The sequence below is a fragment of the Carlito syrichta genome, unplaced genomic scaffold (assembly GCF_000164805.1).
Source record: "Carlito syrichta isolate Samal-C Ts95f unplaced genomic scaffold, Tarsius_syrichta-2.0.1 Scaffold169078, whole genome shotgun sequence".
Lineage (NCBI taxonomy): Eukaryota > Metazoa > Chordata > Mammalia > Primates > Tarsiidae > Carlito > Carlito syrichta.
In genome coordinates this window covers 1,227,734-1,244,486 of record NW_007113174.1, presented here as the reverse complement: position 1 = coordinate 1,244,486, position 16,753 = coordinate 1,227,734, and the positions used below count along the sequence as shown (strand labels likewise).

Sequence of the window (16,753 nt, the reverse complement as noted above, 5' to 3'; positions counted from 1 at the left end):
TAGTGATAGGGAACAAACAGAAATTGTAAAGTCACTAAGGTTAATGAAGACCTAGGTAACAAATATTTGGATGAATTAGTTGATTCTGCCAGGGGTGGCTCATGCCTGTAATCCCAGCACTTTGGGAGGTAGAGGTGAGAGAATTGCCTGAGCTCAGGGGTTTGAGACCAGCGTAGGCAACTTGGTGAGACTTTGTCTCTACCAAATATCAAAATATCAGCCTGATGTGGTGGTGCATGCTTCTAGTTTCAGCTACTTGAAAGGCTGAAGTAGAAGGATCACCTGAGCTCAGCAGGTCAAGGCTAAAGTAGCCATGAGCAGGACACTGCACTCCAGCCCGGGTGACAGAGTGAGCCTCTGACTAAAAAGAAAAAAAAATGAGCTGATGCTTTGCATAAATACATAAATATGTATTAATTTTTTTCTACAATGCTCTTGATTCTGTGTTCTCATAGTGATTAAAGATGGGTTGATGATGACAATGATGCAAATTAACCTAGGTTCAACTCCTAGCTTCCTTTTAGCAAGTTATTAACTACTTTAAGCCTCAATGTTCTTGCCAGTAAAATGTGGATAACATAATGTTGCCATCTAGATCATTATGAGCATTATATAAGATTAAATATGATATAAAATGTTAATTTAGTCCCCGGCAAAAGAAAGGACTTAAAAATAGTGAATAGTAATATAAGTGGTTATTATTAAATTTCTATATACCATCTTTATAGCCCATAGCATATTACATGCTATTTGGTAATTCTCATGCTAAATTAGAGTTCTATTAGCCCTTCTTGCTACTGTTAGTGGGTACATACTGTGTCAGTAGTTATGACTCTTAAAATGCAAGCTAGGCTTTGAAATGTGACACAGACTGGTTCATTCAGAGTTTCTTCCCTGGCTATTTTCTTATTTGTGCAACTTCTAAGATTTTTCCTCTGTTAGATTTCTCTTCTCTGTCTTATTTCTCTTCTCGGCCGTAAGTGCTATCACGAGTCAAAGGACCGGGGAGCTAAAAACAAGTAAAGAATACTCTTACAGTTTTCAATATTCTAGATGAATCTGAAATGAAGCTACATGCCTCTGTAAATGTATTGCTCCATTTACCAACTGTCAATCTTTGGTAGTCCATGCTGTAAAAGAGAGAGAGTATATGTATGTGTGTATATGTGTATAAAACATTCCCCTCCAGCTGCACCCTGATGGAGTTATACTTCACCCAGATGGATCCACTAATTTTAAGAGGTAAATGGAACCTTTCAGGAGGTATATTCCCTTTCCATTAGAAAAGTCATTTCAGCTTCAGAGACTCAGATCCTGAAACAATGATGCTGACGGGAAATGTATAGTCCTCAAATGCAGTGTGTGCACTGAGATGGTGCTAAGTATAGCTCTGGGCTGGGAAGAAAGGGTTCATATATCCTGTATCTAATATGCTCCCAACCACAGTACCACCACAGTTAATAAAATTAATAGAATTCTGCTGAGCCTTGCAGTATACTAGGATGGATGGATGGATGGATGGATGGATGGATGGATGGATGGATGGATGAGTGCTTGACTCCATTTACTGTATTCACTTTTTGGTAGATCCAAGGGAAGGCAGACTCAAAATAAAGAAAGGAAGCTGGAAGCATTTAAGATGGCTGAAAGGATCCAATCCCTCAAAAACATTGCCCTCACATATTCTACCCAGTGCTGATGCATTCATTTAGAGGTTGGCCATTTGCCTCACCTTTTACCAGCCTCAGCCACAACTTAATGTGAATTATTTTTATCAAATCAATATTCTCCCGATAAGGGCAGAATTGACAGAGCAGCATTCTTGCTATGAGAAATGAATTATTATAAATATTTTAATTGAGTTTGCAGGGGAGATAGCAAAACCAAAATAGAAGTCAGAGGAAATTCAGATGACCTTGGAGCTTCTCAATAAACACAAACTAGTGACTACACCAAGGGCAGCTGAGGAAATTATAGCAACCCCCAAATACCCATATTCTACTCCCCCAAAACCACCCAAGTAAACACACACAAACCAAAACTCTGTGGTTTCAACTCTAGCTGCAGGTCAGAATCATCTGGGAAGTTTTAAAAGACACACAAGGTCAATTGAAGCAGGATATCTGAGGATGGGGCCCAAACACAGGTTTCTGGTTTATATTTTTAGCTCCAAGAGTGATTCCAACATCCAGCCAGGTTATGATTCACTGGTCTAAGTGAACACAAGGTCTGGGCATTGCAATCACAGCTTTAAGGCAATTCTTTTTTTTTTCTTTTTTCTTTCTTTCTTTTTTTTTTTCCATCACACAGGACCTATGGGAACTGTAGAAAGAGAAAACATTTAAAAATAAATCATCAACAAACACCTCCAGACAGGCTGGAGTGCATTGGCACGATCATGGTTCTCCATAGCTTTAATCTTCTGGGCTCAGGTGGTCCTCCCACCTCAGCCTCATGAGAGACTGGGATTACAAGCAAGCACCACCATGCCTGGCTAATTTTTTTTAAACATATTTTTTATTTTAAAATTGTGGGGTACAGTTAAGGGTTAGGTATACAAATATGCATTGTTCAGGCACCCTTGTTGATAAGGGGTGTCCCCCTGTTCCCAGACAGATATTGGCTACCATTAATCCCACCTCCCTTCCTCTCCCTGCCCCCCCATAGATTCCCACCACTGTCGATCCTTTTATTATAGTATTACAATAGATGTAATACTATGTTCCACTTATGAGTAAGATGTTCCACTTATGAGTAAGAACATGTGATACTCAGATCTTTGTTTCTGTGAGAGATCACTCAGTAGTATAAACTCTAGTTCCATCCAGGTTGCTGTGAAGGTCATGATTTTGTTCTTTTTTATGGCTCCGTAGTATTCCATCATGTATAATTTTTTTGACTTTTTTGTAGAGATGAGGTCTCGCTATGCTGCCCAGGCTGGTCTCCAACTCCTGGACTCAAGCAATCTTCCCACCTTGGCTTCCCAAAGTGCTGGGATTACAGGAATGAGTCACCATGCTTGGCCAACAATTCTTCTTGATACCTTTTTAGCCAGATAACCAGACCACTGCTGTCTTCCACCAATGTAGACATTCTGAAGGTAGCAATGGCATGAACTGCCTTATTTTCTAAGATCTGAGCTAAAGCTGTTGGAACTAGTATAGCATGCTGCAAATCCCAGTCTCTTTATCCCAGGCAAACTTTTACAGATAAAGATTTACCAGTCCTTGAACTAGGTATCAAATAATGTCATTTCACCTTTAAATCTAAATAACAGCATCAGCAATCTTTTACTGAGTATGGACATTCTCTGCTCAGTTGGAGGTTCTGAGTTGGACAATTTTAGATGCTTCATGCACATATCACTAACACTTGTAACTCTGTACAGCATACGTATACCCAGATGACTTCACTAATTTGTAAAATTCCAAAATTCCCAAAGCTAGAATCTCTCCCATTCTCTCCACATACACCACCACCATCTTAACCCAAACTACTAACAGGTTTTCACCAGGACTATCACAACAGCCTCCTGCCTGGTCACCTGCTTTTGATCATGACCCCTTCCAATCTATTCTCGACATAGTAGCCAGGGTTATCTTTGGAAAGCAGGAAGAGGCTTGCTTAAACCCATCAGTGGCTTTCACTTCTCTTGGAATAAAGATAGACTGCTTTCCAAGTCCTGCATGATTCAGCTCCTTCTCCTACCCACCCTTATTATGCACCCCTTCTTTCCCTTGCCCACCAGGTTCAAGCCAGACTGGCTCCCTTCCACTTTGAGAGCATGCTGCTTTTTTTTCCTCTGCATAGGATGCTTGCCCTGACTCCCTTCAATCCTGAAATATTACCTCCACAAAGAAGCCCTCCCTCTTTGCCCCAAGTAGCAGCCTACCCCTTCTTCATTTGTTTGCTCTGCCTTGTTTGTTTCTTCATACTTACCATAATGTTTAAGGATTTATTGTACCGTTATTTTTTTTGTCTTGTACTCCCACTAGACTGTCAGCACCACAGTGACAGGGGTTACATCTCTTACAGTCATCAAAGTACTCACAGTGTCTAGCACAATGCTTTAAAAAAAAGTCCTTAGCCACTTTGTAATAAATATGTCTTGGACAAACAAAGGAATCCATTTTACAGATATCAAATAAGCTAATTAACTTGCCTGAAGCCAAAGAGCTAATAACAACTATTATATAAACCTATCTCTCAGAGGGAAAAGAACACTCTGTTAGAGTTTGCATAACAATCTCTAAAAAATTTATCATGTTTATCCTGAAGACCTTAAATGACTGTAATTGTCCAGAATATCCCTTGCTCCACACATAACCTAAGCCACAGTTATGACTGTCCATGAGCTAAGTATATCCAGCTGGTAACTTGAGGTTGAGAGTATTTGCAACGGTGGAAACCCTTAAATTGTTTAAATGTGCTAGTCACAAAGCATTTCTTTTAAGTGTTGCCTACCTTGCCTAGTGGGAAGACCTAGTGTTTTACCAAGTGGCAATTCAGTTGTGCCACCAATGGAATTTTCCTTTGGCAAAAAGGGACATGGTCATTCATGTCAATATCCAAAAAAATCTCCTCCATTGCCATCTTGGGCATTGTAGTAAACTGCCGATGGGTAGATCCACCAGGATTTTCTTACCCGCGCAATTCTGCTGAGGCTCCCAGTGGACTTTGAGGCCCTCTCTCTGGCAGGCCCGAGTATATGCCAGAAATGACTCACAGTAGCAGTTTTTATGGACTGGACATTCACACATGTCTGTCACACAGGACCTAGGGGAACCATAAAAAGACAAAACATTTAAAAATAAATCATCAAACATTTGAGATTAACTTCAGAAAGGATAGAGTAGGTAGATGGGGAAGACTGACTGACCATTAAAATTTGTTATTTTAAGTTGGAAAAAAATGGTATAAGAATTCTGCATGAAACCTAAATGCTGGATGCCTCAACACAAAGTTATATTAGATTTCCTTTTTTCTAGAGTGGGACTACCCAATAGAACTTGCTGTAATGATAGAAATAATCTATCATCTTCACTGTCCAGAGATACTCCACAATTTATATGTGGCTATGAGCATTTAGAATGTAGCTAGTGCACCTGAGAACCAAGTTTCTCATTTACTTCTATTTTAATTAACTTAGATGCAAAAAGCCACGTGTACTTAATGGCTACCCCACTTGAATATAACCATCATTCAAGGTGCGTCATTTTGTGATTAAGCACTGAAATAAAAATAATGAGTTTTACTGCAATATAACCAAAAATAGTTACCAACATGATGAAAGCATAAAATCCTAGGGCCTTATGAAGATATATTACTATAATTCACTTTTTAAGTGTCATAAGAACTTTGTCTTTTCAAATGCAACAAAACAAAATAAACAAGTGGGACTTAATTAAACTCAAAAACTTATGCACAGCAAAAGAAATAATCAACAGGGTATACAGGCAACCTACAGAATAGGAGAAAATATTCATAAACTATGCAACTAACAAAAGACTAATATCTAAAATCTACAAAAAACTCAAACAAATCAGCAAGAGAAAAGTAAATATCCCCATTAAAAAGTGGACAAACAACATGAACAAACTTCTCTCAAACAAAGATATACACGTGACCAAAAAGTACATGAAAAAATGCTCAACCTCACTCATCATCAGGGAAACACAAATTAAAACCAAAATGAGATACCATCTTATACCAGTAAGATTGACCATTATTAAAAAACAAAAATTTAAAAAAAGATGTTGGCACTGATGCAGAGAAAAAGGAACACTTATACACCCTTGGTAAGAGTGTAAATTAGTACAAACCTCTAGGAAATCAGTATGTAAATTTCTCAAAGAATTAAAAGTAGGATCTACCATTTGATCCAGCAATAACAGCAATTGGTATCTAACAAAAGGAAAAGAGGTTGTTATACAAAGAACAACTCTGTACTTGCATGTTTATTGCTGCACAATTCACAATTGCAAAGATGTGGACTCAACCTAAATGCCTATCAACTGATCAGTGGATAACGAAAATGTTACACACACACACACACACACACACACACACACACACACACACACACACTCACACATACCATGCAATATTATTCAGCAATAAAAAAGTATGAAATTATATTTTTTGCAGCAACATGGATGGAATTAGAGATCATCATCCTAAGTGAAGTAACACAGGAACAAAAACCAAATACTGCATGTTCTCACTTATAAGTGGGAGCTAAGTGAAGGATCTACAAAGTCATATAGAAAGCTGTAATGGACATTGGAGACTCAGAAGGAGGAGGGTGTGAAGGGAGTAAGGGATAAAAAAAAATCATCTACCGGGTACAACATGTACTAGTGGGGTGACTGGTACACTTAAAGCACAGACTTCGTCAACACTCTACAAAGTAACCAAAAACCATTTGTACTCCTAAAATAAAAAATAAAATAACATGAAAATATTTTAAGGAATATTGAATTTTCATTCTTTGGAATGTAAGGAGACACATTCCAAATAAAACAAACATTCTAGGCTCCTAATTTAGACCGTAGTTTAAATTTAAATGTGGAAATGATGAACCAGGACATAAATTGAACTGAAATGTGTTTAACTGCAAATTAACAAATTTCAAACATGTTGACAGCAAAGACATAATAATGACCTTACATTAGTATATAATACTACAGTTTACAAAGTGCTATCATATGCAGTCTGCCACTGGATAGTAAACAAGGCACAGTACAGTCTCTTATTTTATAAATGAAGGGGTCATTTTACAAATGACAACATGGACCCAAAGTCAGCACTTGTAAGTGGCAAAAGACCACATTAAATTACATCTTCTAACTTTGAAAGTAGTGCTCTTTTTATTATACCATAAAACAATTCTCATCATCATCTTTCAGCAAATGTATTGCCTAACAATTTTGAGTTAACATTTATGCAAGAGGTCCCCAAGATTAATGAAACTAAAACTGCCATATTTTTCATACCCTTGTTCAGTAAACTTTCTTCTTCACAGAAACTAATTTGAAACTAAAAACAAAAAAATAATATTCAAGAGTGCAAGCTGCACAGATGATCTTGAAAAGTGATGCTTCAAAATTAATTAATTAATTAATTAATTAATTAAAGTGATCCAGATATGACCATCTGATGTTAACAATGTCATTTTCTCTTTGTGTGAGAGCTAGACGCACCTGATTGTAGAGAACTGTCAGCCAGCACTGGATAGGAGCTGATACACTGTCTGCTCTGAACAAGAATTCAACAACAAAAGCCATATTCAAGGATCAATAGACCCAAGGTGAACCCACAAGGTTACTATAGCCCAACACCCAGGGCACAAATTTGGGAAATAGGAACTAGCAGGGAGCAGATCTGAAACCAAAGAGCCCCCTTCCATGCCATCAACTGAGAGATTATTTGATGAGTGATACTTAAGACACAATAACAGGACAGAAAAACTAATCTTTTTCCTCTCTGTAATAATCAAGACTGTATCCCTTAATATGTTCTCCCACTTTAATTATAGAAATCCTGTGAAATCACGTTCACTAGAAAATGCATTCAGGCACTAAGCACACAGTTCTGTTTGGGTAGAACCTCTAGAGTACACTGGGTAGAGCCTCTGGACTTCCAAAGAAAAGCCAGATAAAGTTTGTCCTTAAATGGCCTCTAAGTGTCCACATAGGAACCCTCATCAACACAATTTCCTTTGTTGTTTCAATTTCCATTTCAGAATCACCCACATCCATCATATTCATGCTTAGACTTCACAGTGACATTTTTGGTTGTTCTAGATTCTAACCTCTCATCTCATTCCTACCTCACTTCTACAGTAGAATTTGGCCACTACCCTTTCTTCTGGTTCAGGGGATGGGTCTCCTTCTGGATACTGAGTTTGTACTGTTGGGATGTGAAAGGAATGGTATCTAATGGACCTGGAAAAACGACGGCACTCATATGGAAAAAGTCTAGTCTTAGTGTGGCAAAATATGTCTGCCAATTTGAAAGAACAACTATTATAATTCTGTAAAATTGCATGGAAAATAAACAAATAAAATTTAATTTGTTTGCATAAAGGGATTGTTAGTGAATGTTTTTCCTTCCTTTCTCTTGATTTCTACTTGTGTCTTAAGAAGCTATTTATACAATTTAAAATAAATTATAAACAACTCAATCCAATTCATTGAGATTGCTGAGAGAAAATATTTTGAGTACATATTTAATAATCACTACATACATATACAGCACTCACCATCAGACCCTTCTGTCACCACAGATACAATCAACAATATATCTTCGCTGTGAAACTAAGAAAGATTTGAGATTTTTAAAATATATGAGTATCCACTCATAAGGGACAAAATTTGTGAGAAAAATGTTTGTCAAAGGCAGTTCTTTATGTGACATATTTTACATATTTTAAGGACTTGCAAGATGTGTTTTGTCACAGTTGTTAAAATTCTAAAATGTCTTTCACTTACCAAGTTGATTATTTTTACAAAAAATAGTGCCCATGGCTTATGGGAAAAATAATAGCTATTCCCACACTCCGCTGGCAGAATAGAAAAACCGTCAGCTTTTACGTTGAGCATGTTGCTACATGAAGCATTTCACAGCAATGGGAAATAAGACAGGTATTATTATCGTCCCACTTAACAGATAAGGAAACTGAACCTTGCAGAATTTAAGTAACTTGCCCAAGATCATATGGCTGATGACACACCAAAGATGGCAAACCCAAAACTACATCTCAGTTTTTTTTTCTCATCTAAAAATCCATATTCATAGTAACTACATTAGAAGATCTTTCTAGAGAACAACTTGGCAATATTTATGAATAGCTCAAAGAAAGTTTTTATCCTTTGAAATTTTACACTTAAGGAAGTAGTAATACATGTGGACAAAGATTTCAAATATAAGAATTTTCATCACAATGCTATTAAAATTTTTTTTTAAAGAAAAAAGTAAATAAACTAAATTGCCTACACTATGAGCTCAGTTAAATAAATTTAGATGACTTCTAGAATGAAAAAATCTACAGCTACTACAATGATATTTTGGAACTACATTTTAAAATTTGGGCAAATGTTCAGGAGGAATTATCTGAAAAAAACAGGGTAAAAAAACTGTGTTTCAATATTGTGTAATCACACACTGAAAACAAGAAGTACTGAAAACTTATGAATACCCAAATATTCATAAGGGTCAGCTCAGGGTGATGGAATTGTGGGTCCCTTTAATTTTCTTATCTATATTTTCTACAATGAACACATGTCATTTTTCTAAAAAAAAAAGATAAATAGCACAATTGACTTTTAAAACAACAAAAGAGAATAACAGAATACATTAAAATCAGAATTTAGAAATAATAGCAGGAAAATAAAGAATAAAGAATGGGAGAAAATCAGAGCTTCTATTTAAGGGTCTTAGTTATTAAATGTTTCTCCAGCTAAATTTTTCCCAATCTATGCATTAGTGGTCTCCAGATATAGGCTTTGATTTGATTCACTCTGTGTTACAAACACACTTCCATTTCATTGGTCTACTGATGCTGTGGATGAAACAGATAATGGAATAATTATACATGCTTCTGCTGGTTACAAAGGAATTTATTAAAAGAAAAATAAAAGCATCTTCAAATGCACTTCAAATTTTAGGGAGGGGTAAAACTATTGTTATTCAACTGTTTAATTTGTATTTATCACACTTAATAATTTAGGATGAGAAAAATCTAATTTATGACACAGTGGAATTGAATTTTTATGTTTTTATGGCTGATTATTGTCTTTTCCTTAATCAGTATGCACCAATAGTGTACATTTATATTCACTTTATAGAATAAGTGGCAGAATTTTATCACTTCAGTAGTGACAGAGATTTATGGCTTTGGTATCTCTGCTTTCATGACATTATTCTGTCACAATTATGTTCCATTTGATGGTGAATGGGTCAGGAAACACAGCTGCCTATTGCTCCAGTGGGAATACATAAGTTGCATTACCCTGAGCTTTTCCAGGAAGGTTCTACAGGTGAAGAGCGTCTGCCTAACTCTTTGAGTTTCTACGGTAACAATTAACAGCATATCAAAGGGATCAGGCCTATGCAATTCCTTTAAAGTGTACCTTCCATCACAGAAACTTCTAATCAATATATGTAGAAAAGGTTTCCTGATTCATCCATCCCAGTCCTGGCATCTTGCCTGGTAACCAAGAGGTACAGACAAGACTCTTGCTCTGTGTGGCTCACACAGCTGCTCAGCGCCACTATAGGACAGGTGGAGCCAAGTGCTACTGCAAAGGTCCAGAGAGCAGGGATCATGCTGGGCAGTACTCCATCACACAGCAACTGCCTCCCTTCTCTCATCCTTTCATGTGTGTGTGTGATGCTTCAAGGACTCCTTGAAGGCATGTTTTAACCCTTTTCTTCACAGTACCCAACACAATAGTGAGATCAGAGTGAATCTGTGGTCAGTTCCCTCCCTGAAATCCAACTGATCATAATCCATCTGCAGCAGACTTCAGCACCTTTCCCCCTCATCGAGCCACAACCTCTGCAAAGTTCTGCCTCAGAAACCATTCGCCATATGTAGTTATTTAAATTGGAATTTAAGTTGATTACCATTACATAAAATTACAAACTCAGTTCCTCGTTCCCCCACTAGCCACATTTCAAATGTGCAATGCCGACATGTGTCAAGTGGCTACCATATTGGACAGTGCTAATTTAGAACATTTCCATCACTGCCAAAAGTTCTATTGGATGGTGCTACCTCACATGGCCATGGCCGTAAGGGCTGCTGGCAACCTCCTTTTTAAAAAAATTATTATTTATTTATTTTTTAAATTATAAAGATGTGGAGTACAATTCAGGGTTAGGTATACAAATATTGATTTCGCAGGTACCCCTATTGATGAGGTAGGTCCTTCGCTCCCCTAGTAGTTTCCCTCAACTGCCAATCCTGCCCTCCCCCCCGACAGTTTCCCATTACTGCCAAACGCTTTCTCATAGTATTACAATTGTTCAAGGTCTGCATGAGTGAGAACATATGGTACTCCGTTCTTTGTTTCTGTGATAGATCACTGAGTATGATCAACTCAAATCCATCCAATTATGCAGTCATAAAGAAGAACAAATACATGGACTTCACAGCAACCTCTTAACCAAGAGTACAGCTCCATCAACATCGGCAAACCACTTTTTGTCCTCCCAGAGGGATTTATAGGTGTAGTGAGGTTAGGATCATATTCATCCCTGCCTTCTGACTGGGCATCTACAAAGAAAATTCAAACTTCTTGGCATCAAATTCTAGGTTCCTAGCAAATTAGGCTTCAGCCTTCTTTTCTAACTTCATTCCTTTCTTTCCCACTCCTTATTTTACTAACTCATAGAATGTCTCACCTACCCTTGAACTGCTTTCTACCTTGCTAACCCTGCCTCAAATGTACTTCCCCCATATCTTTTCCATTGGAAAAATATGATACCTATCCTTAATTCAAACTTCTCAGCAGTGCATGCCAGCCAGCCTAAGAAAACTTAGCCACTCCTTATTGAGTCCCACGTCCTCCACACCTTTATTACTGCACAGACCCTTTGAACCATAATCAATTGCCTCTTTCCCTGTATGTGTGCATGTAGGGGTGGGGAAGGAGGACTGTGTCTATCTCATTTAGACACTGTGCCCCAGCACAGTGTCTTGAACACGTGGTTCAGTAAATACTCAGTGAATCATCCAAAGAGTGCATGACAGCAGCCTAATAGCCTTTGCGTAGTTTCCAAAGGATCAGGCAGTTGAATAAAAATATCCAAAAAGCATGAATTCCATCTCTGCCCTACTCCCTGGCCACTGTCTCACATGACCATGGCCGTAAGGGCTACTAGTCACAGCAACCTCTAAACTAAGCTGCTTCTGCAAGAACCTTTCTGCTGTCATTTTCATTTTGAACTTCTTACACTCCTCTCCTGCCTTCCAGGGAATATGTATATATTTTTTAACTTAATGACTAGCCGTGGAAAAAGGATTTGATGAGATCATTCTACTTTAATGACACATTTCCAATAAAGCACACATTTGATATTGTAAGAACAACCTATAGCTCTTCATGTTATTAAAAAGGCAAGCCTCCAATATTGCGAAAATCAAAACATCAAACATGTCTATGCTTCTTAGCAACGGCATATCCAAGTGATTTCTTCCACCCCACCCCACCCCCGCCGCTTTCTCTGGCAAAAGGGCCACTTCTGCCAGACAAAGGCAAGTGTCTCTGCTTCCCAGGCACAATTTTGAGCAACAGATGTATTAACCATTGGGACCTCTCCACACTGCCTGCGGGAGAACAGAAGGGCAGGCCAGGAGTGGCAGCAGCCAGTCACATCTGGGAGCCAGATATCCAGAGTTCTGACTTTTTCCTCTGTCACCAGAAAGGGTCTTTGACTGGACTACACTGGTTAATCTGGAGATCAGCTTTTTTGAGAGCAGGACAGAATCGGGCAGAACGCAGCATCATGAGGAAGGTAACTAGAAAACCACATTGAGGTCCTGTGGCTTTCCTTGATCCACATATCTGGGAAGTTCACAGAAGTGGGTGAAGGAATCTTAGATTGCTGGTGCCTGGGAATCCATGGGAGGCAGGGAGGGAGGGAGAGGAGATGAGAGACAGAGTCCTGGCTGAGAGGGTGGAGTGTGGTTAGCTACCACAAGACTACTAAAAAATTCATTTATACTTTAATCCTTGAAATTCTGCCCTGATCTTCCTAATCTGAGTGGCATGAAAGTAACTAGAGGTTGTAGCCAAGGTAAGAAAGCACATCCATGTCATATCATACCTACAAAAAATGATTTCATACCGGCATCATGCTTTTCTCCTCAATACCATATAGGCGTCCTCACACACACACTCTGATCCATCCATCTAACTAGGTATGAGAAACACTGCTCTCACAAGAAAAGTCAGGTCGAAAGATTCAATAATGGAACCCAATCACGAGGCTGCTTTATTGAGCTATTAGTGAAAGGGCAAGCCTGCTGAACCAGCCAGGAGATCCTGCTGCTCCTTCCAGATCTTTCCTGGGCCAGCCGCAGTTTAGCACTGCTGTGGCAATTGTTCACTTTGGCTTAAATATTGGTAAGAATACTCCAGGTTCTATGGCTGCCTGGGCTGCCAGGACAGCACAGCAAGTCCAGGCATTTCCATCAGTCTGTCTGTTTCATGAACTTGATCTGGAGAGACTGGGCAGGAGAATACTGGGAGTTGGGTGGGGGGGGGTCTAGCCTGTTTCTCTGGTTGTAGCCACAAAATGTATCTCTGGTCCAGTGTCACCAAATTCTCCCCACTCTCCTCCCCAAGTTGGACCTCCAGCCCACTCCCAAGTGTAAAGAAGGAATTCTTGAAGCTTTGGTTGCTCCAGGCACTGAAAAGACACAGAGTTAAACAGAGATGGACTCCTCCTAAAAGGTAAGACAGTGCAGATACTAAAAACCAAACTCCAAATGACACAACAGCTACTATGGGCAGAAAGTCAGTGCAATGGGATACTGAGGGCTAATTCCAGGGAGTGTGGCAAGGGTGGCCAGGAGACTTCATAGCAGGAGACTCAAGCAGAGGGTGAGGGGGAGGAAAGGAGAGGGCTTAAAGGAGATGTAGAATTTTGTCTGCTTGGAGAACAAGAAAAAGGAAACTTCAGGCAAGAAGCTTGAATAAAGGCCCAGAGATTCCAGATCAACAGATCTTAGCTTTGATAGTCCTATGGCCAACCTCCCAGTACCAAAAAAAAAAAAAAGTGAGGAAAAAAAAAAAAGCCCCAACAGAGGGCCATGCAGCCTCATCCTGAGATGGGGGCTTCTTTCCTTGCAGTGCAGCTTGGCAGGTCTGCTGGTTATGACATTTCTCTCTTCTAGGCATCCAAATCCTCAATTTCCAACCCTAACTCCCAAGCCTGACATCTGGAGCCACACAGAATCAGTCAATGTGCTACTGCCCACAAGAATGCCTCAATTACCTTCCAGAGTCCCCCTGTTCAGCTTTGAATGTTCCCCTTACTGCCTTTGGTGGTGTCCTTCCCTCCCTGTAACTTGCTTTCTTCTTGCCTTGACAAAAATGAAAATCCAACCATCAAATTAACAGGGTAAAAATACTTACCAAACCCTTTTGTTAATTATTTACAGTGAACCCCTTCTTGATTGCCTGCCCTCTGTTCCTATCTTATATACACTGCCTATTTATACATAGTTCCAACATTTTAACCTAATTTAGATTCTCTCCAGATACTGAAAAATATTGATTTTTAAATCCTCATAACATTCCCTGGGAGGCGAATGCCATTACTTGCACAGCAGAACACGAGCATTCCAGAAATGGTCATTAGCTTCTGACCCTCTTCTAAAGCCATGGATTATTTTTGTGGAATAAAGTAGGCATCTGTGGACATAGAGACCTCCTTTAAAAGAACAGTAATTCTTATGATTTTCCATGGAGGTCAATATCTTTTAAAGGTCCACATACCTGCTTTTAGTAGAGTTACCCTTTAAGCAGTGACTAAACAATCATTATGCACATCTGGAATCTATTTTCTCCCTTGATAAGACCACATATCAGAGTATATGTGTATGATCCTTATGCCAATATATCAGCGCGTATGTATGATCCTTATGAGCATGGTTAAGTTGTCTTGGGCCTTAGAACTGGGGAAAGTGCACATATCATTCTGCTGTTTCCCCCTTACCTAGGGCTACAAGTCTAAAGAGGTCAAAGTCAGAGACTCTATAACCAGTTAACACAGAAATATTCCTCTAAGGAAGATGAGCTATCTTTGTTCAAATAGGAAACACCAGATCCATGAAGGAAAAAACTGACCATGATGAACAGACATTTGCTAAGTTGTCACTCTTCTAGAGATAACTCCTCATTATTTCAGTTTGGGCCCCATCCTGGCCCAAGCCAGGCAAATCTTGTTGAAAGACGGTTTCAGGTATCTGTTGGCCGCTCATAAGTCTTCTTGTGAGAAATATTTATTCATATCTTTTGCCCAATTTGTAATGGAGATTTTTTTTTTTCTTTTCGGCATGTTTGAGTTCCTTGTAGATCCTAGATGGTAGACCTTTGTTGGATATATAGTTGGTAAATATTTTTTCCCAGTCTGTGGACTGTCTCCCCACTCTTTTGATGGTTTCTTTGGCTTTGCAGAAGCTTGTCAGTTTAGTAAGGTCCCACTTGTCTATCTTATCTCTTATGGCCTGAGCACTTGGGATTTTGATCAGGAATTGGTCGCCAGTTCCAATTTCCATAAGGATGTCTCCTGCGTTTTCTAAGGTTCTTATAGTTTGAGGTTTTACGTTTATGTTTTTGATCCATTTAGAGTTGATTTTTGTGTATGGTGATAGTTAGGGGTGTTGTTTTGATCTTCTGCATGTGGTCAGCCAGTTTTCCCAACACCATTTACTGAATAGGTTCTCCTCTCCCAAGTGGTTGGTGGTGGAGGTTTTGTCGAAGATGAGCTGGTTGAGAAATTGAAGTTTTGCTTCTGGAATCTCTAGCAGCAATCTCTATTATATTAGAGCCTATAATACTGAGTGATCTATCACAGAAACAAAGAACTGAATACCACATGTTCTCACTCATAAACAGACCTTGAACAATTATCATAATACTATAAGAAAGGGCTTGGTAGCAGTGGGAAACTGCCAGGAGAGAGGGAAGCCACACCTTATCAACAAGCGTACCTGCATAATGAACATTTGTATACCTGATCCTGAATTGTACTCCACATCTTTAAAATAAAAAAATTTAAAAAATAAAAAAGCCACGAGCCAGCCAGAGAAAGGGAAGCCTGGTCACGACCCCCCTCTAGTGGCCGAGAGAGTGCAAAGTCACCATAATTCTTATTCCAGCATTTGCTTCTAAATCTGACAACTCACTGTTTTTGGAGGCTGGCTGATAAAAGAGAACATAAAAATGGCTGCTTGGCAGAAAATCAATCACTTTTTTCTTATACTTGTGCTCAATTCATCATTGTCACTCTAGCTGTAAAACAACTGTAAGGCTGGTGGACTAAACCCCTGTATAATCCTAGAGCCTACTCATGGTGCCTGCCGAGAAGGGTGAGTGCATCTGAGGCCTGGTCCTTGGGAAAGCAGGGCGAGGGGAACACCACTGGGAAGAAGCCAAGGAACACCACTGGGAAGAAGCCTAAGTTCCTTCCTTCTATTGTGTAAACTCTCATTTTACTTATGTACTGCTTCCTGTGTTGCATATTTCTGACTTTAAAAAGAGCCTCAAGTACGAGGGAATCAGAACCCTTCACCCAAACAGAGGAACACTCTCTACTATGCGAGATAAGAAAAAATCAAACTGTTTTTCCTACTCCCACACACTTATTCAATGCAGGACACCTCAGTCACAGAAACTTATAGGGAGTTTTCCCCGTACTCCAGGAAACACCACCTGGATATCTTACATTTTAACTCTATTCTGACACTACCTTTGGGAGTTAGAGTGAGATTCCACAGGTGAGTGTTTCAGTCCCACTGCACTGCCCCTCACTTCGGATACCAGTCACAAGCCCTGGACTGTGGCCTGTGCTTCTGACAGACTGGCTATAAATTGAGGTTCCCACAACACTCCCACCTTGAGTTTAATTAATTTGTTGGACTTCCTCACAGAACTCAGGGAAACACTTAAGTTTAGCACTTTGTTATAATGTTACAAAGGATTCCGGTGAACAGGGGGGTGAAAGACATGCATAGGAC

At 39.2% G+C, this 16,753-nt stretch overlaps 1 protein-coding gene across 1 annotated transcript in view; it reads right to left on the bottom strand.

Moving 5' to 3' along the window:
* Positions 1-16,753, bottom strand: part of BMPER (BMP binding endothelial regulator) — a 252,149-nt gene that overhangs the window by 9,578 nt on the left and 225,818 nt on the right. Inside the window, exon 14 of the mRNA XM_008051201.1 lies at positions 4,646-4,776. Within this exon, the coding sequence (XP_008049392.1) occupies positions 4,646-4,776 (131 nt within the window). The remainder of the gene's footprint in view (positions 1-4,645; positions 4,777-16,753) is intronic.